We start from the raw sequence: 26,597 nt of genomic DNA on the forward strand, positions 1-26,597 counted from the left end.
TGGGGGAAGCCAGCCAAGATTGCGAGTGGTTTTGTCCTAAGCACACAGAGATTCTGGTCTGAGCAGGTGTTTGGCACACAGCAGCACAGCAGTCCTGGTCTTCTTACTGGTACACAATTATTCTTGATTAGCTCTTTTAGCTATGAGATGCTGACTGCTCCTTTCCCTCCCTCAGGTATATTGTGATGTCAGGAACCCCAGAGAAGATTTTAGAGCACTTTCTAGAAACTATGCGCCTCGAAGCAACTTTAAATGAAGCAACAGGTATCTGCACAGCAGAAGCTGTTTTATTATTACCCCATAAGATGGATTTGCTGTGGGAGCACTGCTTTGAAAAGCCCCCTTTGAAAAAAAACAGAAAACTTCTGGTTTTTCCCAGAACTGTCTGCTGCTCTGAAATAGCCCCAAGAGAATTAAGGAAATCCAGAATTAAAAAGAGCAATCCATTTTTCCAAGCCTGCTCTATTGTATTTATACTTTAAGGTCATAGTAGAACAGCAAAATCCTCCCAGCAGTTATGACTTTAATTTGTTATTGACCTCATAACCTGTATAGTGATCCATAAATGATGGAATTAGTGAAAAATTACAGAAATCCTTTTGAAGTGTATGCTTTCACTACATTAAAGACAGAAATAAAAAAGATCATTTTCATAGATACCTGTTTACTAGAATTGCAAGCAGAATATTTTTCTTCAGGCTTGCAACTATGTAATCACAAGTTTGCCGTCCACAGTAAACATGTATTATATATTTTTCAAAATAAACCCAGAAATTTGACTATCCATTTACCTCTTTTAGGCATTCTACCCACTGCTAGGAAATCAGCAAAGAATGAAATTATTTGCCTTCTGTGTAGGATATACTAAGTGTGCTGCCTGGTATTGTAACTCCTAAAGCCAAATGTTACAGCTCTTTTTAGGTACCCAGGTGTGCAACGCCTAATTCTTCCTTGCATAGAACTCCACACTTGTAGAGAAGTATATCCAAATATTGTACTTCAGCACAGATTCAGGGCTTTTTGCTGTGCCAGATTTCTCTTTGACACTGGCAGATGCCTGTTAACAATAAAATTAATGCAATGAAATTAATGCAGACAATACTAAAAGATTAATATTTTAGCTTATATTTGTTCATTACCCTTTCTGTACCTAATGCCTACAATGAAAGTGCAAAAAGACCTCTTTATTATCTGCAGAGAGCTAATAAGATAGTTCAGGTGAAAAAAAACTCATCCTTGACACCCCTAAGCTGTCTGCAGAGGCTTAATTGACTGCTTTCTTTCTTTTTTTTTTTTTTCCACAGATTCTGTTTTAAATGATTTTATTATGATGCACTGTGTTTTTATGCCAAATAGTCAGCTCTGCCCAGCCTTGATGGCGCAATATCCTTTTGTAAGAGAAAAGTTAAATCTCTTTAGCCATTATACCTATTAGTTATGGAAGTGAAACTTCCCTCTCTCAAGAAGTACATCATGTTCCATGGAGGGTGTGCCTTGTGAATGGATTATCAGTGTCTCACTAGCAGCTGTCCATAGCTCTACAACTCTGAAATGAAGTTGTATAACCCATGATGAGATACAGTACAGACCATGAAAACTCTGTATTTCCTGTGCTGATTACTGTTCCAAGGGAAATAAATGTACTGTCCCTCCACCAAATAAGTGAAATTACATAAAAGTTTGGGTTACTCTTCCTGTATCCTTCCTGTCTTTCTTGGCCTTTGCTGAACTACAGCATCTACATTTTAATAGGAATAGTCATGTCTTATTGATTTCAGTGGTCCACTTTACAGACTACATGCTGCAAACTGCCTCTAGCAAGAGGCTGCCTGACTTACAGACAAATAGGTAAGTAGTTTCTAGGCACTGTCATAATTATTATGAAAAACTAGTAATAATCTGTAATAATAGTCTATAGGAAATGCAAACAAACTGCAAGAAACTTCAATTGGATGCGAATACAAGGAGATGAAATCTTAATAGTGGATAACATTGAGAGATGGGGGTGATTCTTGTACTCTCTGCATGTTTCACAGGAGTCTGTGAAATGTCCATCTTTCAATTACTGGCAGATTATTTCGTTTGAGGAGCTGCTGGACATAGAGAGTTTTCCTTGTGCACAGTGACTTGAAGCTATCAAGTGACTGGGAACATTAAATAAACATATAATGTTTTTTGTTTTATAGAATTCTGACAGGGGTATAATAACTTCAGCTCCCTATTTATTTGTTTCAAATTGCAATGGTGTGAAAGTGCTTTCCTTCAAGCTCAGTGGGGCGAGTGACATCTGGGAAAGCTCACCTCCTGAAACCACAAAATAGAGCATTGTGTCCTTGTCTGGCATGCTTGAGAATCCATTTGTGTTACTCTTAGCGAGGAGAGTAATTGTTTTGAAAATGTTTGGACCCATGAAACTGGTCTGTAGAGGATTGTTCACACACCTGAAACAAACACATTTTCCAAAATCACATTGTTTTGGATATCGAAAGGATTATGAAATGCTGTTGCTGACAGCATTGAGAGGGGAAGAAAGGGCAGCACTTTTAATGTTTGGGGTTTTTTTTCCTGATTCACTTAGCTCATATTATTCAGTCAGTCCATTTGAGACTTCATTTGAGGCTTCTCTATCCTCAGTTATACTTGAATACTTCTATCCAACAACTAGAAAAATCAGACCCATAAGCAAGATGTAGCTCATTCTTTACAGGGGAAAAGCTTTTCTGGTAAGCAAAGTTAAGGATAATCACACTTAAGGATAAATATTCACTTGTGAGGAAATCTGTTCTGGAGAGGATGGAGACCATTGTCTTCAGTGGGTCATGGTAAGCATCATGTTAATTCTTTTCAGAGAGGAGCTGGAAGTAACTGGTATCCTACTGCTTTAGTGTTAGTTTTCCTGGAGCTGAATTATTATTTCTTTGGTCCATTCTGAATATGGAAAAGCTAACTGTGCTTTGTTGATTGTACTGTTGAAATTTATTGTTAGAGTTGAAAGATTCCTAACAAAGCTCATCTTTTTGGAGCAAAATCACGCTACAAAAGTGTTCGCCAGTGCTGTGAGACTAAGGAGAGATTAGTTATGCTTAATGAGGAAATTAAAACAGAAAAAGCAGAAAAATTGATTCAGTCAGTGACTTTTTGCTTCAGCTCCCAATTTTGAATCAAAACAAGTCTATTTTCCTGCACCCACTTAGGATAATATTTTAGCTCTCAGCATGCAAATATGAGTAGAGCTAGACCACTGAAGTGCTTTCAAGCATAGTACAGGGTATAAATTTTTTGGGTTTTCACTTCTTTTACAGCAGACATTTGCAAGTTATTTTAATCCTAAAAGGAATGGACAGGTGCACCATTTTGTCCAAGTAACATTATTGCTTGTTGTGGACTTCATGGTTATTCTGTGCTTTCCTTCAGCACACCAAGTCTTTTCCAGTCATTAAAGAATACGGATTCTGCAATATGAAAAAAATAAAAACCTTCAGTTTTATAGGGAAGCAAAGCATGCTCCCCTGTCCTGGATCAGGATATAAGTCCTGTGTGTTGAACCAAAGCCCTTTTTTCCCTCTTCTTCACAGAATAGAAATGGACAAACTCTCAGAGCTACAGCTTGTCAGAGGCAGGCAGGACAAGGCCTAAAAGAGCACCTGAAGTAGAGCATCAACTCCAAAAGTGCACCTGGGTTAGTGCAAGTGTGTAAGCATGTGTGCAGGCGTGCACCTTTAAAGGACCAGTCTAAATACTTAAAAAGTATAAACTCCTCTTTTGCGCTCTGTGTTCTTCAGCACATTTCTCCTTTACCATTATGCCACCAAAAAAATTTGCATTCTGTTGTAGCAATAATCTTGCACAGCTCTTGATATAACTGCATCTTTCTATACAGGGAAGAACAGCCTTCAGAATTGCTTCAATTTCTTAGCACATGCTAGGGAAAATTAGAAATATATATATATATATTGAGCTCTAACCATACTGGTGTTGATAAATATTTTGCAATTATCTGACACTAGTTGCAAGTATATATCACAGTTTATTTCTGATTGCAGTCTGTAGTGAAGTTTGTCCTGAAGATCACATAAAAATGTGAGAACACTTCATTGAATATCCAATGTAAATGAGCAGTAAAAATACAGAAAAATTGCCAGTGCCTGTGTTGAGTCAGTTAATAAGAAAGTAAAACTACATTAAATAATTATAGTGTTTGAAAGGTAAATATGGCATGAGAAAAATGACTCAATAGACTATTAAACTTGCTCCCCAAGACACTGGAAGACAAAACTTACAACTAATTATTTACTTCTTATGACTTTATGACTTACTTTCTGCCTTAATTGTATATGTCATGTTCAGTTCTCTACTAATTTTAAACCTTTCCAAATGAAATTAAAATGCAGATTTCTGAAAGTTTGTCAGTGAAATGAGCACCCCAGTAACCCTGGTACAGGATCATTTCACAGTGCGATTTAATAGGTACTTTTCCCCACTGCATTTTATTAATAGTATTGTTAGAGAGATTTTTTCTAAATTAGAAGCTTAGGATAAATATCTTATATAATTTGTATTCCTCATTAATATTTTTATTTTATAATTAGTATTTTATAATATTTTGGTACATCAGCTGAAAGTGGATCTTGAAAGGATGCAGGGGTGCTGGACATGGCTATGAGGAAGAGTGTCAGTATTTTAATGTTACATGTTACTATGGAATTGGGAATAGCATTACTCATGGCAGTCCAGAATCAGAATTCCAGTAATTGGGAAGGAAAATTGAAGAGTTTACTGGACTTATTTGGCGCTTACTTTCCACTCAGCTGTCAGCTTATTTGAACAGTTGAAATATATATTGCTAACATTTTCTCAGTGAGAAACAGACACACAAATTGTTGTATCCTGTTTATTCTGGAGATACTTCATTATCACGCATGTTAAAGGCGCAAATTTATCTCAATTTATTACCCATTGTGCCTTTACTTTTTTCCTTGTTTTTTTTTATTTTTTCCTTGCACTAAATGTTACTTTTGGCCTTTAAGCTATTTGTCTATTTTTGTAATGTTTGTCTTTAAAAAGATCGATAAAGCGTTTCCATTTTTTTCCTATTGTTCATCACAAAATAACTTTCACAAAGTATTGTGCCCAAAATACACTTTATTTGACATAGTGTAAATGTCTGATTTCCTCATAACAATGAGGCTACTACAAAATTTATTATTTTACCCTGTGTTTTTATAGTCAGTTTAGGCTGTAAATGTCAAAGTCCCCCTCACTTAATGGGACTGAGGTTCATTTTGAGTTACAATAACTTGTAAAAAAAAAAAAAAAAATAACACTGGTAGTTCATTCCTCACAAATAGAAAATTTAAATTGTTAATAAATACAAAGTGACATTTTTCTTTTTCTTCAACTGTTTCCAAAGAGGAACAAGGAGAAATATCCTTCTTCAGTCTCCATGGTTAATCCTCTTTGTTGTTCAAAGTGTCCTTTCCATTCTGTTCCCCTACAGCAGCCATCTCTGTGGTGTAATTGTGATCCTTCCTGTGCTCTTCAGAAAATTTATTGTCATTATACTTTTTAGTATGAACATGAAAATTTTGCAAATTGTTATGCCAGTGGATGTCAGAATTTAAAAATGTATATTGGAAAGTTATGTTTGAGCACCCTGAAAGTGGTTTGTTGGAAGTCAGGTGTTCATGAATTCATACTGGGTTTGATATTTTCAATCACTGAATGTTTTCCTTGACACTGGGGCACCTATCATGCCCAGCCTTCTCAGGGTACAGAGCAGGAGAAAATGGATTATGCCCTCAACAATAAAAGGCGAGTCATTCGACTGGTTCTGCAGTGGGCTGCTTTATATGGAGATTTACTGCAAGAAGATGAAGCAGCAATGGCCTTTTTGGAGGTATAAAGGAATCATTGTATCACTGAAGTGAAAGAGATCATTTCAAAGTGCAAAGTTTATTTCAGTTTATAATGTTTTGTCAGGTTTGGCTGCAGACAGTAAAGGCACCACAACAGTGTTTGAACCATTGCCAACCTCTGGACCTCTGAAGATAGTGTTGCAGATCCCTTTCAAAGCACTGTATGGGTATCTTGTGTTATAGCAGTAGCTGAATTTGCTTTTTCTAGTATTTTCTTTTGAATAGTTCAGGGGCTCTACAGGTTGAACTGCAGGGCTGTTTATGCCTGCCTGAGGTGTACAAGGAAAGAGCTGGAGGGCTGCCACGCTACAGAACCAAAATTCCTTTCCATTTGAATGAAAGCTGTACTGCAGCTGTTGGAACTTAAGATTTTACTTCAGAACCCTTGTAAATTCTTTGTGGTAGCTGCCATATCCTTGGATTTCTAAGATAAGGATGTACTGCGAATGTCATGTTAAATGATTGGGATTGCCATTCTTATATATGGTGTTTATGGAACAGAATCCTGTATGTTACTGGATGAATGAAAGTTCTTGTCCTAAAGAGCTTAAAACTGAATCTAAGATTTAGCAGAGGGGAATAGAGAGGGGGTTTAAGAGTGGTAGACACCCCACACACCCACATGGGAAAGCTTTTCAAGCTTTGAAGATGACATAGTCTTTTGTTAGTCCAGAAGTTAAATTTAACAATCACTAGTTGCAAGCACCGAGATCCTTCTTTGGGATGGTTTTATGTAGATATAACAGAGGTTTGAGGAGGCTTTAAGAGTGAGTGGTACTGTAGTGGATTAGAGCAGCTGTCAGTCAGTGACCCAGGAGCAAATCAAGCACTGAAGACTACAACACCAATGAACTAAAAAACCTATCATGCTAGATTATTTGTGGATTTTTCAGTCTTTATCATTGCCATTGTGAAAATGCAGGTTTTACACAGGCAGCCAGTGGTTACAGAGTGAGCTAAGGAGTCTCATCAGGCTCCCCTTCTGCATGTATAACTCTTGTTTTAAATCAGCTGGAGATAAACAAGTAGAAGTAATAGAGGGTTGGGCCCAGCATGTGTTTCTCTGTGCAGATTATCATTCTTTATAATCATTAAGCTATCAGATGTCATCTCATAATCCTCTCTCCTGAGTACTGCTCATTTACCCCTATAGTTATTTAAAGACCATTCTGTATCATTTACAGGAATTTTATGTATCTGTATCAGATGATACTAGAATGATTGCAGCACTAAAGGAGCAACTTCCAGAGCTAGAGAAAATTGTAAAGCAAATGTAAGCATAGTTTTTGCTTCTTTCTTTCCCCTGCCCTTTTTCTCAGTAAATTGATGAAGAAAATTTATTGGTTATATCTATTAAAAAGCCATTTTGTAAATGACACTCAGTTATATGAAATTGAAAGTTTGCACGCAGGCATATTTGAAATAATGTCTATGGCCCTCTTTTCCACATCATTCTTACAAACACCATACCGTCACTGACAGATTGACAGAAGCTTATTTCATGCTTACATGAACTTTGTATAATATTTTTTCTGCCTTGGTCATAGATTAACTGTGGTATCATCTAGTCTTTTCATATATAAATAAGATTATATTGATATACTAGTTTGACAAGTGGTCCATGTTCTATAGGTGATTTTGTACACAAAATCTTCCAGGCAATATTTCATTGTATACTCTATGCTTTACCTTTTTATAGTTCTGAAGAACCTAAAGCACCACAAAAGAAGGTAAGAAAATTTGTTTCATTTTCTCAAGTAAAATCTTAAGCACGGAAAATTCGTAAGAATCTTCTCTTTCTTAATCGTGGATATATTAAAAAAACACATTGAGAAATAGCTTTTAACGTTGTCAGATTTCACATTGCTACTCTTTTTCCTGCCATTGAGAAGAGATGTAATGTAGTTCATGTGTACCACATGTTTATTCTTTCATTAATGTGAATCTCCATGATTCTTTTTCAGCACAAAGTTCTTCTGCAGCTGTTCAACACAAGTGATGATAGAGCACAGAAACGCCAGCCTATCAGGGGCAGTGATGAAGGTGAGTTTCTTCTCTCCTAAGTTCTCTTGAGCCACTAACATCTATAGAAATTTGTCTGTCTCAAAAAAAACATCTAAAAATAAATGAAAGTACCTACCTAGAATTTTGAAGACTGGCCTGAAACAAACTCTCTTTGCTTTTGCTAGCCCACTATTCTTTGTTGTTGATTTGAAGTGCTCCTGGTCTTTTCCCTTAGTTACTTGTTTTATCAAACACTGCTTCCTCAGAGGAAGATGTAAAAGCCTTTAAATAAGGAATGACCAAAGCAGGGAAGAACCAGCAAGACACTGTGCTGCAGGTAATGTCAGTGCAATGAAGAGTGGAAGCTGGAGGTCATGTTTGAGCCTCTGTCTCACCTATGTAGTTTGAACTAACATGTACAGCTGTTCTTTGCAAGGTAGGAGTGGAGCAGATAATCATGCCATGGACTACGGATCTAGAACTGACAATCTAGGCACACAGTGTAAAAACCAAAATCTGCTGGTTTGCTCTATTGCTGTTGTTTGATTCTCTGAAGAGATTAAGGTAAAATTTATATCAGTGTTACATCAGTAATTTTCAGATGACTGATAAGGTACTCTTAATGGTTTCTTTGTGGAACTTTTGTCACCTAAAACAGCTGCTTCTTCAACACATTTGATATTAAAGGATAGCTCATAATAATGAGCAGCAGTAAAAACAAGGTAACAAAATTCATGGTGATGTAGCTGAGAAAGCTGGTGGCATAAATCAGACCATTAGAAGAACCATGTTAGAAGCTGGAACTAACTACATATGAAGAGCAGACATCCTGCCAGTCATGCAGCTTCTGTTGTCCATAGCGGTGTTTCTAAGCCTACAAAGAGGGGAACAGTTCCTGCTGCTAGGGCAATACTACCTCTTATGTCTGTCCAGACAGGCAGTAACTGCTCTTTTCATATGGCTGCACCTTTCTCATTCATAGGACAGGCACTGTCCTGAACACTAAAAACCCAAAATCCAGAACTCTGGGAAATCAGAAGTTTCAGAACTTGAAATTGTAGAGCATGTGAGGAATGGAAGAAACAATACATCACTATATAGTGATTTATTGTTTCTTTGTTTCATTTTGTGAGGCATGGTTACTGAAGTAATAGTAATTTATATGGTAAATGAGTGTTTTTTACACGTGGAATAAACTGTGCAATGTTTTTTTTCTTTAGTTCTGTTTAAGGTATACTGCATAGACCAAACCTACACCACTATCCGTGTGCCAGTGTCTTCTTCTGTGAAGGAAGTGATCAGTGCAGTAGCAGACAAGCTGGGCTCTGGAGAAGGCCTCATCATAGTAAAGATGAGTTCAGGAGGAGGTACTGTACTTACATCATCTTAAACACTCCTCAGTTATGGTGAAGCAGAATTTTTGGAGGGATTGAAAGACCAGTTCAGACAAGGTGCATGTTCAGCTCTCACAAGTCCTAATGAGAGGCAAGTCCTTCCTCTACTGCAGGCACAGACTGCAGCTCACATGGGAGACAGGACCAGTGGAGAATCTTGTCTATCTGCATGTTACAGAGCACAGCTAACCCAATGTTCCTTCACTGTTAGACTTGTAAGAGCCTTTTAACAACAGAAATAGGAGGCAGGCACGGATAAATTTAACCTAGACTCGGGAATCAGTAATGTCAGAAAACACTGCAGTGACAACATTCTGGCAGTGGTCACTACCATTTTGGCTGCTTTGTCCATGCAAACCATTGAAGAGCAACTTAGTGCCAAACACACAGACCTAGTGTTTGCAGAGGGTCAGGGATCAGGCCCCCCTCTAGGCTGTGTAAATGTGAGCGTCACTGGAGGGTGAATTCTGCTGGAGAATTGGTATTGCTCAAGTGTTTTGGTTGAGTATGACTGTGTGGAGACACACAGAGGTAATGAGAGCTGCATTGGAAGGAATTTTTGCAAACAGTGGAGCCTGCCAAAAATGGTTCACTTCCTGAGAACTGACACCAGGCAGCTTTACTTTTTGCAGTTGAAGCAATTTTTTGTCAGATTTGCTGACCACCAATATCTCCTGGAAGAGACTATTTTCTAAGTTACTTCATTATCTTTTCTTTACCTGTGATGTGATGCTCTTTTAGAAATGTTGTAATGCATTTCCATCACTTTCTTGAGCAGTTACTGCTCTCAGAACAATTTCTTTTAAGAACAGCTCTCCAAATGCTTACAGCTCAGCAATGAATGAATGGACTCCCTAATTATGTTTAATTTTTGCAGGTAGTTTCTATTGATAGCAGCACAGGCTTCTTGACCTGTCTGTACAGTTTGGGACTGGGATTCTGGTTCTTTAGGAGACTGGTTTGAGCTGAGGTTATCACATTTCTTCAGTAAAGAGGATCTTGCTGTCTTCTATTCTGTATCCTGGACATTGGGTTACTGGGCAAAATTTGTTCCCAGAAGGGTGATCTGTGCAGCTGGTAGATCAATCCTGCTGTAAATTGTAATAAATAATAATTTGTTTCATTTTTACAGAAAAGGTTGTGCTCAAGCCTCACGATGTTTCAGTGTTCACCACTCTCAGCGTTAATGGCCGGTTGTTCGCCTGCCCACGGGATCAGTTTGATTCTTTGGTATGTATGTGTGCAGTGCTCAGGAACCTCAGGGCTTTGCTTTATTTGAACACCTGGCCCTTTTTGCACTATCCACACTTCAGATAAAAAATAGTGGAAACATTCACAACAAACGGCTTGTCACACTGCAATAGGATGGGCCCTGAAAATAAAACAATCTGATGTTCTAAATCCTTAAAGTATACCAGAAATCCATCATCTGCTCCACATAACAGAACTTCATCCCAGTACTCTCTCTGTCACACTGAGCATTCAGGAAGAGCTGAGTATTGTCACCAAGACATGCAGTAATTCTTCATTACAGAATTATCTCCTCAAAGTCATAGAGATATATTTTCTAAGATAAATGTTATCAATTAAAGCATTCTTGAGATTTGATTCCAGTGGTAAATTCTCTAGTTGTTTTTGTTTTTAATTCTCATCCCCACAAAATACTGTGTCAAAATCAGAGATAATTCTAAGTAGAATCACAGAAAATATTCCTGGTAGAAAGTCTGTTTTTTTCTTAGGTAGAATTGCTTATAAGTACTTACAGTTTATACAGTCATTCTAGCTATCTCCATGGGGTCTGCTTTTATAGAGTTTGATTTGACTGTACTTTTTGTTCCTTTTATTTCATTAAAAACAAATGTCATTGCCAAGTCATGTCAGCATGAACTCTATTACTCCTAGCCTTGTTTCAGCCTCCTGTATGCTTTTAACAAGCCACTTAGTATGTATGCCTGATTTCTTTTATGGATATGGTAAAATCTATTCTTTGCTGCTGCTTTCAATTTAGTAACCAGGGAATGCACATCCAGCATATGTAGTTCCATGCAGAGATACCTCTTGTTCAGCTTATTAAATTCTGGTGTTCCCTTAAGGTTAATTAATCCTGCCAAGTAGATACCCTCATGGGGCATGCTACTGTAAAGCAGGGGTGTTGCATCAGTAAAAGTGTGCTGGGTACTTATTTATGGCTCTGCATTGTCTATGTACACATAGCTTTCGCAGCAAATTGTCCTGGCTTTCTGTACCTTTTTCCTGTGCTATTTACCATGCATCAAATACTCAAAGTGCTGCAGGGAGCTCTAAGATACAGGGCTGCAATGTGCTACTTTTCATCAACTAGACTGAATTCAGTAAGAATTACGGAAGTACATTCAGCACCTTAAAAATGGTCCTCAGTACTGCATAGCAAATTACAACCCTTTATCAGCTGCATTTTTACAAAGAGGTAAATGTTACAGCCTTAGCTGCCTCCCAGTTTAATCCTTTCACATTCCCGTTTATGGCTGCTTGTTGTTCATGAACATTTATCCACATTACATTTGGCAATTCCCATGTGAAAATTGTTCTGAGTAGATGGAATTTTTCAAATATGCTGTGAGTTTGCATCTAAGTGCTTCTTTCCTAGCCTTGGAAAATATGTGTTTGTTATGGTAACAGTTATGTCATGTTCATCTCCAAATGGGGGAGAAAGACATCTTTCAGTCTGTAGGCAGTTCTCTTTCCACAGATTTCCACAAGTTAGAATTTTCTACACAAAGTTGCTGTACTTTTATTTCATATGTTGTGATAAACTAAAGAAATTTTGTGTTTGTGAAAATCCCAATTTAAAGCAATTTGCAATTTTTTGTAATACTAATGGCTGCTCTGGATATTTTAGACAATACTTTTCTGCTACTTTTTAAAATTCTAGATGAAGCTTTTAAGGTGATAGTGTTTGTGATTTAGTTAAGTATTTTGCGTTATTTTTTATGACAATGATAATTGAAAGTTTTCCCTAGAGTACAAAGCAAGAATTCACACAGCAGTAAAAGCCCTACAACTATGTGTTACTAAGAAAGCGATTTGATGTATTAATCCAGTCTGACTTATTTCTGTTGCTACTATATTACTCTTATATAAAATAGAATTCATTGAGTAGGCTCATTTCTTATATTGCAGCATCTAAATATGGTCTGTTGATCAGGCAGACTGCGCTGAGTTTGTACTGGGAGAGCAGCCTCTTGGCAGTGTCCGCCATTCCGTGTTTAGCAAAGGGAGTGAGGAGCTGCGGAGCTCAGCTGTGTATGAGCCCGGGGCTGTGCGAGGCCGGGGCCCTGTGCGAGCGGGACCCTGTGCGAGGCCGGGGCCCTGTGCGAGAGCGGGGCCCTGTGCGAGAGCGGGGCCCTGTGCGAGGCCGGGGCCCTGTGCGAGCGGGGGGGCCCTGTGCGAGCCCGGGGCCCTGTGCGAGCGGGACCCTGCCCTGTGCGAGAGCGGGGGGGCCCTGTGCGAGCCCGGGGCCCTGTGCGAGAGCGGGGCCCTGTGCGAGCGGGACCCTGCCCTGTGCGAGAGCGGGGCCCTGTGCGAGAGCGGGGCCCTGTGCGAGAGCGGGGCCCTGTGCGAGCGGGGGGGCCCTGTGCGAGCCCGGGGCCCTGTGCGAGCCCTGTGCGAGCCCGGGGCGCTGTGCGAGCGGGGGGGCCCTGTGCGAGCCCGGCCCTGTGCGAGCCCGGGGCCCTGTGCGAGCCCTGTGCGAGCCCGGGGCGCTGTGCGAGCGGGGGGGCCCTGTGCGAGCCCGGCGCTGTGCGAGCCCGGGGCCCTGTGCGAGCGGGGGGGCCCTGTGCGAGCGAGCCCGGGGCCCTGTGCGAGCGGGGCCCTGTGCGAGCGGGGGGGCCCTGTGCGAGCCCGGCGCTGTGCGAGCCCGGGGCCCTGTGCGAGCGGGGGGGCCCTGTGCGAGCCCGGGGCGCTGTGCGAGCGGGGGGGCCCTGTGCGAGCCCGGGGCGCTGTGCGAGCGGGGGGGCCCTGTGCGAGCCCGGCGCTGTGCGAGCCCGGGGCCCTGTGCGAGCGGGGGGGCCCTGTGCGAGCGAGGCCGGGGCCCTGTGCGAGCGGGGGGGCCCTGTGCGAGCCCGGGGCCCTGTGCGAGCGGGGGGGCCCTGTGCGAGCGGGACCCTGCCCTGTGCGAGAGCGGGGCCCTGTGCGAGCCCGGCGCTGTGCGAGCCCGGGGCCCTGTGCGAGCGGGGGGGCCCTGTGCGAGCCCGGGGCCCTGTGCGAGCGAGCCCGGGGCCCTGTGCGAGCTCTGCCGCCCTCTCCCGGGAGCAGCGCCGCTGACCGCGCGTTCGCGGCCGGCGCTGCGGCTCTTGCACCCGCCAGTTTGCCAGCGGGTTGGCTGGCAGTATTTTAGCAGCGCTGGCTCAAACACTTCACCCTAGTATGTACAACAGACTACTTAAACTATGACTTGATCTCAAGCCATGTTTTAAATCTCTGTTTAATACTTCACCTGTGTGCAAAATCATAGATCGTGTGTCGTTTATTGGGCGGCATGGAGGTGCCTTTCAGAAATGTTCTGTACTTAGTTCTTTCTCATAAGACTGTGTTTATATCATTTTAATCGGCCTAGCCAGGAATTTGCAATCAGAAATTGTGCATCAAATTTGTGTACTGTTGACAAGAAAGTATGAGGTTTATTTTAGAAATTATCAGAAGATCTTGCAATCACTGCAGATTTCTCAAGCATGCTAGATGTAGAAATTCTAATCATTAGAATCAGAAATATGTAAAAGTATTTGGCTTGTCCTTAGTGGCCTAGTTATTTGTGTATGTGAAAAAGGAAACAAAAGTTTTTTGGAAAGACCTATGCTTCTAAACAAGCACACATGCTTTAGTTAGCATAACATGTATTATAGATTCAAAATTTAGAACAGTGTTAAAAATAACACACTGAGTACAGTCTGGTTTATTTTCTTACATTGTCTCTGAAGAGCTTTCAGAATTTTCCTGACTATCCTGTGCATACTGGATACTGGTTTTGCACTGGGCTTCTCATTTCCTAATACCTGCCTGTGTTTAAAAGCAAATCTCAGTTTTACTGCAATTTCAGTTTTACTATTAGAAACACGATTAGGAAAGTGGTCACACTGAAAAAAAAAGTTAGAAATATTATGAAATTAAAGCACCAACCATATGATTTAGAATATCTAAAATATTTTTATAATATTTTCTTGTTTGTAGGCACCATTGCCAGAACAAGAAGGACCATCTACTGGTACAGTAGGAACATTTGAACTGATGAGTTCCAAAGACTTAGCACATCAGATGACAATTTACGACTGGGAGCTCTTCAACTGTGTGCATGAGGTATGAGGCTCTATCTGTTCAGCAGTATTAAAAAGTGTTTAACTGTACATTGTAGCTTTGTGCATTATTTCTGAGACCTTCTCTAAGCTTGATTTTCAAAAATTCTACAATAAAGCCATCTGCAAGTTTTGACAGTATAAGGCATTCTTAATTTTATAGACAAAATACAAAAATAAAGTTAGACTTCTTCTGGACATATGCTGCTTGTTGAATTACTTTTGTTTGTTTTAGGTATTAAGTTGTTTGTATATAATCTGTAGTTACACTTCTACTATGCCTGCCTTAGCTATTGTATACTGAATTTGTAACTTGAATCCTTGTCATCTGTGCAGCTATAAATGTAAGCTAAACTGCAGAGCAAGTTTCAAGCTAGATACTTGCCTGGTCAGTCTTAGTCTCTTTCCTTGAAGAAACGTAACTTCAAAAATAATTCCAAACTGTTTTCTCATTCCTAGCTGGAATTGATCTATCACACTTTTGGAAGGCACAATTTTAAAAAGACCACGGCAAATCTTGACTTGTTTTTAAGAAGATTCAATGAAATTCAGTTCTGGGTGGTCACTGAGATTTGTCTTTGCTCTCAACTCAGCAAGCGTGTTCAGCTGTTAAAGAAATACATTAAGATAGCAGCCCAGTAAGTATACAATCATATGGGAGCTGGAAGTGAGGTTCACTATAGTCAATGTGTTTTTATTTTCTCTTTTCAGACAGCCACACAGAGTAGAGATTAAAACATTCTGCATTTGTTAATTCTGTCTGTTTTCTTATAGGGCTGTATAAAACCTTGTTCTTCTTTTACATGTTCTTCTTTCTTGTGCTGCTCTCCATTGCTCCTTGATCTGTGATCTCTTAGGACCATGGTTGCACATCAAATTTGTGAGAAAATATATTTCAGTTTATTAGGAGACTCCTTCATTTACCCTTCCATACATTAGCAAATATTAGTATGTGAATTAGTAAATATTAACAAAATTGAGCCTAATTCTCCTGAGAACAGAAATGTTTCTGGTTCTGCTCAGGAGAACCATTCTCAGAATTGCCCTGAGTGGGAAAATAAGAGGGGAGAGTAAAGAGATGTAGCATGGAGATGATGACACTCATGTTACTTTCATTCAGTTTGGGATTTGCAGCAAGTTTGCTGATGATACGAAATGTAGGGTCTTGCACCTGTGGAAAAGTAGCCCCAAGCAGCAGCACAGGTTGGGAGCTGACCTACTAAGGGATAGCTCTGCAGAGAGGGACTGGAACAGTTGGTACATCACAAGGTCACCATGACCCAGAAGTAGGCCTGGGGGCCAGGAGGGCCAGTGTGATCTTGGGTGCATTAGGAAGAGTGTGGCTAGCAAGTCAAGGGAGGTGTTCTTCCCTCTCTATTCAGCTCTGGTGAGGCCACATCTAGAATACTGTGCCCAGTTCTGGGCTCATCAGCACATAAGCGACAAGGAGAGGGTCCAGTGGAGGCCATGGAGATTATATGGGGTCTGTAGCATCTCTCACATAGGAGGAGAGCCTGCAAGAGCAGGGCCTATTTAGTCTAGAGAAAAGTAGACTGAGAGGAGATCTCATCCATACATTCAAATATTTTGAAGGGGGGGTGCCAAGAGAATAGTTTCAGACCCTTTTCAGTGACTGACTGAAAAGGGAGCAGTGACTAACTTCAGAGAGAACAGGGGTATATCTATGCCCTGCATAGGTACAGATTTTTGTTATACTCACCCTCCCTTTCCAGTTCATGGTGTATTTGTTGCATTTTTTGATGTCCAAAAAACAGTTTGCTGAGGTCTGTAGTGTTTCTCTACAGCTCTGGGCATTGTAGCTAGAAGCCTTTAGGCAGTTCTACCAAGAGAGATGCTTTTACTTGCAGTTAAACCAAGGTTTTAACTTTTTTGCATCATTACATGGAGTTGTGCAAAGGAAGAGATTACTATTGCTGCTGTGATGCTGCCCTCCTCCCAGTTAGTAATTGCACATAGCTGAAGTCTGTGTTCACATCAAAACTGGGGATCAGTGTGGCTCCTTCCTCCAGGACACCCTGCTCTGCAAGTACCAGCTTCCTTCTGGGTCTGCTTTGGGCCCTGCAGTTGGATTATGGTCAAAGCTGAAGATTTAAAAAATCTGGTGGTGGGCATAAAGGATCAGATTTATATTTAGAACAGAGGGCAGAATTTACCTCTTTAGTTTCTAAAAATACACGCACCGCATGTTCCATTATCTCACTGCACAGCACAGGAGTGGGAAGCGGCTGGCGGGCTGTGCCCAGGAGAGGGCAGTGGCACCCACACAGATGTCGGGGTCTTTCCTAATCTCAGGCACGAAAAGAGAAAATGTTGAAATGTGGTCATTAAGATACAATAGTAATTTCCATAAACACTTGAAATCAAGTATCCTAAAAATTACAGTTAAATATCTCCTTAATAAACTGCCCTAGTTTGCGGGTTCCTCCGAGTCATGGGTTTAATCTTGTGCTATTTACAACAGCCTGACAACCTCCTGTTTACTTCCATGTTTCTGGTATCACTACAATGCTAAAAATAAATAGCTAAAAGCAGTCTGCTCTGCTGGGTCCTCTTTGTCTCCTAAAAGCAGAGAAATCCAAAGCACAAGATTTTCCTCTGTACAAACCAAGAGGGCAGGTTTAACTCCAGCTGCTGGAAAGGCTCTGGAGAGTTTTGCCAGGCTGCTGCCCTCTGTGCAGTGCTGCCATGGTAACAGCTGCTACACATGCACTAAAACAAACACAAAGTGCACCAAAGTTAGAGAGGAGAAAAAGCCCAGACCTTGAAGCAATATCTTTGAGGAAGTTTTGCCTGTGAAGATCCTTGAGACCTAATGAGAACTTTACCCTACCTAGAAGTACTAGACTCATTAGAAAAGTGTTCAGGGAGAACAGCTTAGTGCTGCACTATTAATCTTAGGCATGACTGGTGGTAACGAGATGCCTTGCACGTACTCATTTTCAAAGCTAACTGCTACTGAGAAGCTTTTTTCAGTTCTGTGGCTTGAGGTGCAGATATCATTGCAGAAGGCACATCATTTTGTGTCTGCCACCCCATGCACCCTTGATGTGTGCTCCCAGTCTGTGCAGGCAAGCGCAAGGCCAAGTGCTGGCTCCAAGTGCTGTGCACATGTGCTTTCAGTTCCAGGAGCCAATGTCGCTTTAGCATCTGCTGGAAAAGGATGTAGGGGTTACCAGGTTCATCTCTTTTCTCCAGCTATTGTAGGAATGAACTTTCAAACGAAGGAAGAAGTGAACTATATTTCAAAGAGTGAGTTCTTACCATATTAATTGTATAAGAAAGTCCTTCTGGGATGTCCTTGCACATACTCTTATGGAGATCTGCAAATGCAGTTTGTGTGTATTTTCTCTTTGTGGAGATATTCACAGACTGTTTAGAAGCCTTCTTGTGTATTGATGTACTCAGATACTTTCATTCAAATTTTGAAAATCATTCTTTTTGTACATATGCATATGTTATAAGCCCAAGGAGCCTGTAAGAAATTTCTAAAATGTGTGTTTACAGAGAAAATGCCAAGATGAATATGCTTCTGTAAGTACAAAGAGACTTTAATCATGAACATATTTGTTTTGGAGACCAGAGAGTGTGTGTGTGTGTTTACTATTCATCCTAACAGGAAGGTTTTTCTGGTGCAGTCCATTCTGTGGGGCAGAGGGACCTCAGCTCTGAGGTGGTGCATTGTGGTTCTTCCAAGGATCCACTTTTTGACATTTTACATGGATTTTATATGCACTAGAGCCATACAGCTCTGTTTCTAGTGCCTTACAGGGGTCCTTTATCTGGAACTGAGCTATTTATAGTAGTCCCTGTAGAATTTACTGAATATCTGGGGTAGAACATCATGTGTCTATATGGATTTTAACTGGGACTTTGTCAAATTGTATTCCTTACCAGGGTATTTGGGAAAACATTTCCTTTTTAATATGAAGGTAGATTCAAATTAAATATTGCAGATACAGTTGCAGCTGCCTACTTTGTTTGAGCACTAGTTCTGTGTGTTACTAATTATTTTACCCTGCCATAATTTATTCCTAATCCTGTCATGGGCTGTGGACAGTTATCCCTTTATGGATTTACTTGTGCCTAGGGAAGAGGTTATCATGGACAGTCTATGCTTTCTGCTTTTCATCTTTATCTCCCCTCAGATCCACTAACTAGGCACTCCCTGACCTGGACTAGTAGAGTAAGTTGATGTAGCTTTAGCATTTCAGTTTATCCTTTCTACCCTTGCTCACTGTCACTAATCTAATGTGGGAGAATTTGTATGAGCAGCTCTGCCAGAAGATCTGAGAGGGCAGCAATTTCCCAACAGACCAACCAGCATATGGGAGAGATCATTTATTCACATGCTCAGTGTTCACACAGTGCAGACACAAGTGAGGCCAAGATCTCAAGGATTCACTCACTCAATACAAAGTCTGGTAAAATGGAAGTACAGAAAGAATAGAATGGTATGGATGATGAGTGATGGAGAATAGGATGATGTGACAATTACGGAGTCAGAGAGTAGGATGAGATGATTGCACTAATTTTGTCTGAAGCTAAGGATACCTCAGAGGAGCTAAGAGCTTCAATGATTAATTAAAAATATGAGAATCATAGATTGAATCTTGTTAAAGTTTTCTTGGTAAGTCATGGAATCATAGAATAGTTTGGGTTGGAAAGGACCGTAAAGATCATCAAGTTCCAGCCCCCTTGCCATGGGCAGGAACACCTTCCACTAGACCAGGTTGCTTAAAGCCCCATCCAACCTGGTTTTGATCCCTTCCAGGAACAGGGCATCCACAGCTTCTCTAGGCAGGCTGTTCAGTGTCTCACCACATCAGTGCCCTCCTTTGCACTCACTCCAGCAGATCCATGTCCTTCATATGTTGGAGTCTCAGAGCTGGAAACAGCTCTGCAAGTGGGGCCTTTAACAGGGCCTCAGAAGAACAGTAGGGGAGAGCTACCCTCCTTGGCCTGCTGGCCGCGATGCTTTTGCTGCAGCCCAGGACATTGTTGGCTTTTGGGGCTGCAAGCACATACTATCAGCTCATGTAAGATTCTTGTACTTCTCCCCAGGGCAGCTCTCACTCCATTCTTCACCCAGCTCGTGTTTGTGCTTGGGATTTCCCCAACTTAGGTACAAGACCTTGCACTTGGCCTTGTTGAATTTCATGAGGTTCACACAGTCCCACCTCTCAAGCCTGTCAAAGTCTCTCTGGGTGGTATCCCTTCTGTACAGCATGTCAACTGCACCACACAGCTTGGTGTCACCAGCAAACCTGCTGAGGGTGCACACGATGCCACTGACACTGATAGAGATATTAAACCCCAACAGTCTCAATACCAACCCCTAAGGAAAGCTACTGACAGCTGAAGAAACAGAAACTGAGGTACTGAAATTGGATGTTGGCATATCAGTTGAGAAAAATAAGAGATTACTTGCAAAAACCCAGTGAGATGCAGTTTTGTGGGTTTTTTTTCTAATAAGCTTTGTTCTATCTCTTTCCTTCCTATTGAGTCAGTGAGCCACTGAGGCAGACCCAGCTGAGCAGTTGTGTTGACTATGCCAGTCAGATTGACTATACCCATCAGATTGTATCTGTTCCTTCATATGACATGTTGGATCTTCATAGCACTCAATTACATGTTCCAGTTTTTCCTGACTGATAGCAAAATCCTTCTTTGCATTAGAGATGGAGTATGACCTGGAGCTCCTTTTGCCCAGGACCTCTTTAATGATGCTGGTAACAAATGGCTGGTCTTTTCCTGAAACATACTAGAAGTCACAGAATCTGTAAGTAAGAGAAATCCTACACTGCAGAAGAGGTCACTGGCATGGGGCATCTCTAGACAGATGGTCTTCTCCCTTTAAAAAGAGTGGCCCTGTAAACTGCAATGAAGATTGCCTAAGGAGAGCTTCAAGCATTCATTAGCTGTTCAGGAGCTGTCAGCAAGTTTGCAGCAAACGAAGTTATAAACAGTTGTTTACACTGTTTCTGGTATCCCTTGGGACTGAATTGAGCCCAGTTTCAGTACTGTGTTTCTGGGTGGAGAATTGCTTCAAAGACTAGAAGTCCTTGCGGAAGCTGGCACCCAGTGAAGCAGAAGAAGGGAGGTCATTTTAGGAGGGAAGGGAAAGAAGCCTCCAGAGTGTGGTGAAGTGCTAACACATTGGTGCAGAGGTGTCTGCAAGCATGCTGGCCAGGACTGCCTACATTCAGTCACTCCTAAGCTAGATGCCTGGGTTCAGCTCTCCTAAGGTTGTCATAAGTACTGCTCTGACTGATATATGCAACTTAAAATCTGTCCCTTTGTGTTTCAGCTGTAAAGAATACAAAAATCTGAATTCCTTTTTCGCTATTATTATGGGACTGAGTAATGTTGCTGTGAGCCGTCTCTCATTAACGTGGGAGGTAAGTCTTTGCTAAAATCCTGTTCCAGGATTTTATAAGCTTGATGGGGACTTGTGCTTAGCAAAAACATGAATTGGGCCTTTATTATTGATAAAACTAGATCTACTAATTCAGCTCCTAACCATAAGCCTTAGCTAAGGCTGACAATATTTATTGGTAAGGCAGTATAGTATACCCATGGACGTGCTGAATAGTCACAGCAGTTAACAAGAGTGGCAACAGTGGCTCCTGTTGCTGAGCTAAACTGCCCAACAGGATGAGCAAGCTAGCCAGCTAACTTCTTAGATCAGCCCATCCTCTGTGTGCCTTCACTTTACTGGTGTTTCAATGAGGTCACTCCACTGATAATTCTCTAAAATACATCCTCTGTTTATACATATTATTTTCTGATCTCCACAGGGACTCTGTTGCCCTGTTAAAATGTGGGTTTCTCCTAACCAGTTCTGGTTTTCTCTCTGACATGCATTTCCATGCTTACTGGCAGTTTGGTCTTCATTCTCAGTGCTTCCACCTTTTTCTGTGGCTTTGCTCTTTCATATGAGTGTGTAAAAAGGGTGCAGTGTCCAGCACAGTGTAACCACTGAGAATATACTTGTTATCAAAAGCAGTACAGATTTAAATGTGCATGCATTTTGTTCATTAGAAATTCAAAATAATTAGCATGACTGAGGTTATTGATGCAACTGAGAGCAAAATTTGAATACTGTTAAAAATGTGCTCTGACACAGGACATCAGACTAACATGTCTGAGAGTATACCAGTCCTGTTTTCAAAAGTACTTGTATCATATAAAATCAGTGCTACAGGCAAAGCTTTTCAGTTTCTCAAAACAATAACCCTTTATTTGTGGCTACTGAGAGGAGTTGGGAGAGCTGAGACAGTATAGGACTAGAGAAGAAGGAATTGAATGTATATACTACATACAGCAATCTGAAATGGGCACCAGGTCTGAGCTGGTAGCAGGGCAGATCATATGTACATGTGGAGAATTAACTTGAGATCATGGAAATGTTATCACATTCTGGTTCTTTAGAGCAGCTGGTTTAACGAGAATTTCTGCAATTTGATTTTTAGCCAGATATATACAGAAAATACTTAAAGACAAACATACCAAGACCTGATTTTTTTCCTATATTATCATGCATTTACATTAGTTGCATGCAGAAATTAGATATTTGCAGGTGCAAATGTCCAATTATACCACTTACTTCACAAATACCTAATCTGCATGCATATGCAAACTAGGCACACAGTTGTTGACACACATCATTAAAAATTAGGCCCTTGCTGTGGCACAGTGTAAATAGCTTGCTAGGGTACACACTTCAAATGTAGAAAGTATTGCAAAAATAATTTTTGTACTATGAAGTCTCTATTAATTTTTAATGTTATCCACTGCTAATAGTAGTCTGAAAAATTCAGCAAATACAGAGGAATTTCTTACTAAAAATAACTGACATGTTCTGATTGTACATAAAAATTCACAGTGCTCTCTGAAACTAATTTATAACATATCTTATAGTCTTTAAAGTAAAGTTATTTAATGTGCGTAACATACTATGCATGAGGGGGAAAAAAAAAATTTAGTAAAGCCCATCTCATCTCACTCATTGCATGATCATCTGACCATTATTCATTTGTGTAGGTACTGTGGACTGAAAAAATATTTATTAATTTGTACCCCAGAAAGTGATGGAGGACATTTGCTGCTGAGCATGTCAAAAATTTTACTAATAAATGCATCAGCATGAGCAAAAAAACCTCCTGGAAACGCCCAGGCCTGGATATGAATGTTTGCAAGGGCAGTTCATCATAGGTATGAATAATTAAGCTGATCTGCCCCTACGCAAGCTGTGTGTAAATTATATTTTCAGATAGGCTATAATCAGGGATGTCCTGAAAGCATCCACATGAATTTCCATTACATTCTGAATTCAGTGATTGCTATGTGAGCCAAACAAAAATCTGAATCTAAACATCCCAAAGGACTAAATTCAAGTCGGGGTTTAAATTAGGATCCAGGTTTCATGGCTGGTCCCGTCTCTATTTTTAATCTGGTTGCTAGGAAACATGTTGTATTTTAGATTAGCACATTGTTAGAAATATCTGGCAAAAAAAGAGCACTTTCCTGACTTAGGGCGTTGTAGAAGGAACTAGCATTTACAGTAAAATTACCGCACTGATCAGATTTAATTAAGGTTTGCTATTTTTGTTTTTATTAACAGAAACTCCCAAGCAAGTTCAAGAAGATCTATGCAGAGTTTGAAAGCTTAATGGTGAATAGCAATAGATCCCTTATTCTATGCACAGTCTGAGATAATTCAGTTTCTGATTTGAATTCCTTGATTCAGAACATTTTATATGTCCTTGTTTGACTTTAAGAAGTTTATGATCCCATTTTAGAGCTGCTAAAACAAGTATGTATGACTAATAAATTATACTCTTAGGAACCTACTCTGAGAGAACTTACGTACCACTCACAGTTAATCTGGGAACTCAGAAAAGCTTCATCACTTGTTTTCCAATAGTACATATGGGAAATTCTATTTTTCAACCTGGATTTTTCCAGGCAATACTGGATCTGCAGGAGGGAGGAAGAAATATGTGGTTTCTTTTATGAAGAATGTTTTTGTAATCATGTCTAACCTAATTATTTGGCATGAAAAAATGTTTGTGTTTAGTGGCTGCATTCTCATTGTGTAACCAGTCCAGGAGAATGATAAAAGGTGTCTGAATTTGCAGATGCACTTTTAAAGTCACAGGAAAAAATAATGTTTTTAATAAATGCCATGGCGTCTAAATGAATGCATATAGTGTCTTGATACATATAATAATACATATTAGTAATTATTTGATTTATCTTTTTTGTAAGGATCCATCAAGAAACCATAGGGCCTACAGACTAACTGTAGCTAAATTGGACCCTCCAATAATTCCTTTCATGCCACTGCTTATAAAAGGTAAGCTTGGATGTTACCAGAATTATTAACTTGAAAGCTATTTGTCAAATATCTGAAGGATAAGAGTAGCAGCAAGAAAAAGCAAAAATCAATCTCAGTGTGAGGTATGATCTTTTTCCATTATGAAAAGCGTGACACAGAGACAAGACAACTGCTTTTGTACATCTGAATATCATACCTCAATTTTATTAGTCTTAGAAATGCTGCAAATTAAAATCTAAATATTTTACTTTTACAGATGCTACAATTTTTATAAGGGTAGATCATTCTGCTGTTTTGTACGGCCATTATTCTGAAATGGGCTTTTATGTGTTTTTTATTTCTATACAGATATGACGTTTACTCATGAGGGAAACAAGACATTCACTGACAATCTAGTAAACTTCGAAAAAATGGTATGTATGGCATATTTGAAAGGAAACTTAAAAATGCTTCCCTATTCACCTGTTCAAGAGTGAACTTCTCAACAGTGACTTTCAGGGCTAGAGAGAATGAAGGCAGAACCAAGACCTGGCAAAAATAGCCTGCATTGTACACAGAGCCTGAGGCCTCTGGTTTTCTGGAAAACCTCACAGAGGTGGAGAATAAACTGCCCACTCAGCCTTGCACAGCCAAAATGCTTCCTAGGAGAGGGAGTATCAGGGACAGGAAGCAGAGCTGTTAGAGACACTTTTTAACAGTTTGGGACCAACTTGTGATTTTAACTGCTGTTCCTTCAAACAGACCAGAACTGCCTCAGGCTGGAATAGTTCTGCATCGCTCCTTGGAGAATGAAAAAAACATTGAAAAGAACTTGCACAGCATATATTTTCTTCTTTCCGTTCACAAATGAAAAGAGGTCTGTGGCTTGATTGCTTTCCTACTGGAAGGGAAAATCAATGGTAAAAGGCTAGAGTATGCTCAAATTTGATATAAGTCCTGCACCTAAGCTGTTATAGTTTCAAACACCATTGTCAAAAACTTCAGACAGACAACTTTCCATGGCAGAAGTCTCAGCTGAAATGGGAGTTTCTCAGCAGTGAGAAGACATTTTCTTGGTTGCTAAGGTCATGATTCTCATTAGTGTGGTTAATGACACCTGTATCTGAGAACCTGCATTAGGCAAACCCAGCTATGGCATCTGCATAGGAAAACCAAACCTGACTTACTGCTCTGGCAGTCAAATCACAGAATAACTAAGGTTGGAGAAGATCTCCAAGATCCCTGAATCCAACTCTTAGCCCAGCACCACTGGATTCCCCCGTAAACCTTGTCTCCAAGTGCCACATCCACGTGCTTTTTTGAACACTGCCAGTCATGGTGACTCCACTGCTTTCCTGGGCAGTCTATTCCAATGCCTGACCACCCTTAAAGTGAAGAAACTTTTTCTCACATCCAATCTAAACCTCCCCTGGCACAACTTGAGGATGTTTCCTCTCAGCCATTCAGCAGCCATGCTAGAGCATATTTCCTCTGGCACCTACATGTGCTTGTTTTTAGTAGTACAGTAATCAGAACCACTCCATTCCACTGGAGTTACATAACTCCAGTTGTTTCCACTGCACTGTGGAGGCATTTATCTGACCCTCTGAGCACTGATAACTGCAGAGGGGGAAAAAGAAGTACTTTAAGCTCTTTAAAAAACTTCACAGAAAAGTGATCATCACTCTGAGTGAATTATCTTAGATTTTAATCTGTAGCTTCAGGACATCCTCTGTTCTTGGGTGAAAATATCCCTTTACTAAGATGAGACATTTTGTAAGTAAATGGCAGTGCTAATGCCTGAGTAAGGGCCTGACCTCATTTTGCAATAATGGCATTCTGTAATTGCATATGCAGACTGTGTTGCCATCTCCTTCCAAAGGCCTTGAGCCTTCTACCTGCAGAAAAGGACTTCTTTTCTGCATTGCCTGTTATAGTTAGGTGTAGATATAACAGTAGAGATAGTGAATACTTGGAGGAACACAAAGACTTGAATGGAAAACTTCTAAATGGAGTGGATGGCAGTTGCATTGCTATAGCCATGGTTCTGTGGCTAGCTCCAGCATCTCCACCTCACTTGGCTTGTTTACACCTTCTGAGCCAGAAGAGCTGGTACATCCACTGGCCTCAGAGCTCCTGCTTCAAGTTCTTTATGCCTCATTTTGTGTGAAAGCCATTACAGAAGGGAGGAGCTCTTCTGTAAGCACTTCCCGTAGACAGAAGTTCGACACAGGCTTGTTATTTAAGAATAGTTCTGCACCACTCTGTACCACATTTAGGCACTCCCAAGGCCAAGAGTGAATTTTATAGCAGCTTAAACTGATCTGTATCTAAATTGCTGCAGTTCTGCCCTCTTTACCATAGTCTGCTCATTGTCTTATCTTCAAAAGAATGTTACCCCTAGAAAAAGAGTTTGCTAGTAGCACCCAAAAGTTTTAAATAATACTTTATGCTGCAAGAATATAGTACCAGTAATCTAAGTTTTGATAATTTTCTTTAGGAGAGGAATGTGAGGATCAGATAGTGCATTTTTGATGCTGCATATTTGTTACGGATTCAGTATTATGTCTCATGTTCCTTAACTCACCAGAAAGGGAAACATTCTCCTTTTTTAGTA

At 40.4% G+C, this 26,597-nt stretch overlaps 1 protein-coding gene across 4 annotated transcripts in view; it reads left to right on the forward strand.

Annotated features, from left to right (window-relative positions):
• The window catches only part of RAPGEF4 (Rap guanine nucleotide exchange factor 4), a 144,170-nt gene that overhangs the window by 108,479 nt on the left and 9,094 nt on the right, over window positions 1-26,597 (forward strand). For all 4 annotated transcript variants that reach the window (XM_021552514.3, XM_021552515.3, XM_077785053.1 and 1 more), the window contains 14 exons: window positions 176-264; window positions 1,305-1,383; window positions 5,746-5,896; window positions 7,100-7,188; window positions 7,615-7,645; window positions 7,880-7,958; window positions 9,140-9,286; window positions 10,446-10,543; window positions 14,519-14,644; window positions 15,100-15,278; window positions 20,969-21,059; window positions 23,285-23,335; window positions 23,932-24,019; window positions 24,350-24,414. In XM_021552514.3, the coding sequence (XP_021408189.1) occupies window positions 176-264; window positions 1,305-1,383; window positions 5,746-5,896; window positions 7,100-7,188; window positions 7,615-7,645; window positions 7,880-7,958; window positions 9,140-9,286; window positions 10,446-10,543; window positions 14,519-14,644; window positions 15,100-15,278; window positions 20,969-21,059; window positions 23,285-23,335; window positions 23,932-24,019; window positions 24,350-24,414 (1,363 nt within the window). The remainder of the gene's footprint in view (window positions 1-175; window positions 265-1,304; window positions 1,384-5,745; window positions 5,897-7,099; window positions 7,189-7,614; window positions 7,646-7,879; window positions 7,959-9,139; window positions 9,287-10,445; window positions 10,544-14,518; window positions 14,645-15,099; window positions 15,279-20,968; window positions 21,060-23,284; window positions 23,336-23,931; window positions 24,020-24,349; window positions 24,415-26,597) is intronic.

This window comes from Lonchura striata, chromosome 8 (assembly GCF_046129695.1).
Source record: "Lonchura striata isolate bLonStr1 chromosome 8, bLonStr1.mat, whole genome shotgun sequence".
Lineage (NCBI taxonomy): Eukaryota > Metazoa > Chordata > Aves > Passeriformes > Estrildidae > Lonchura > Lonchura striata.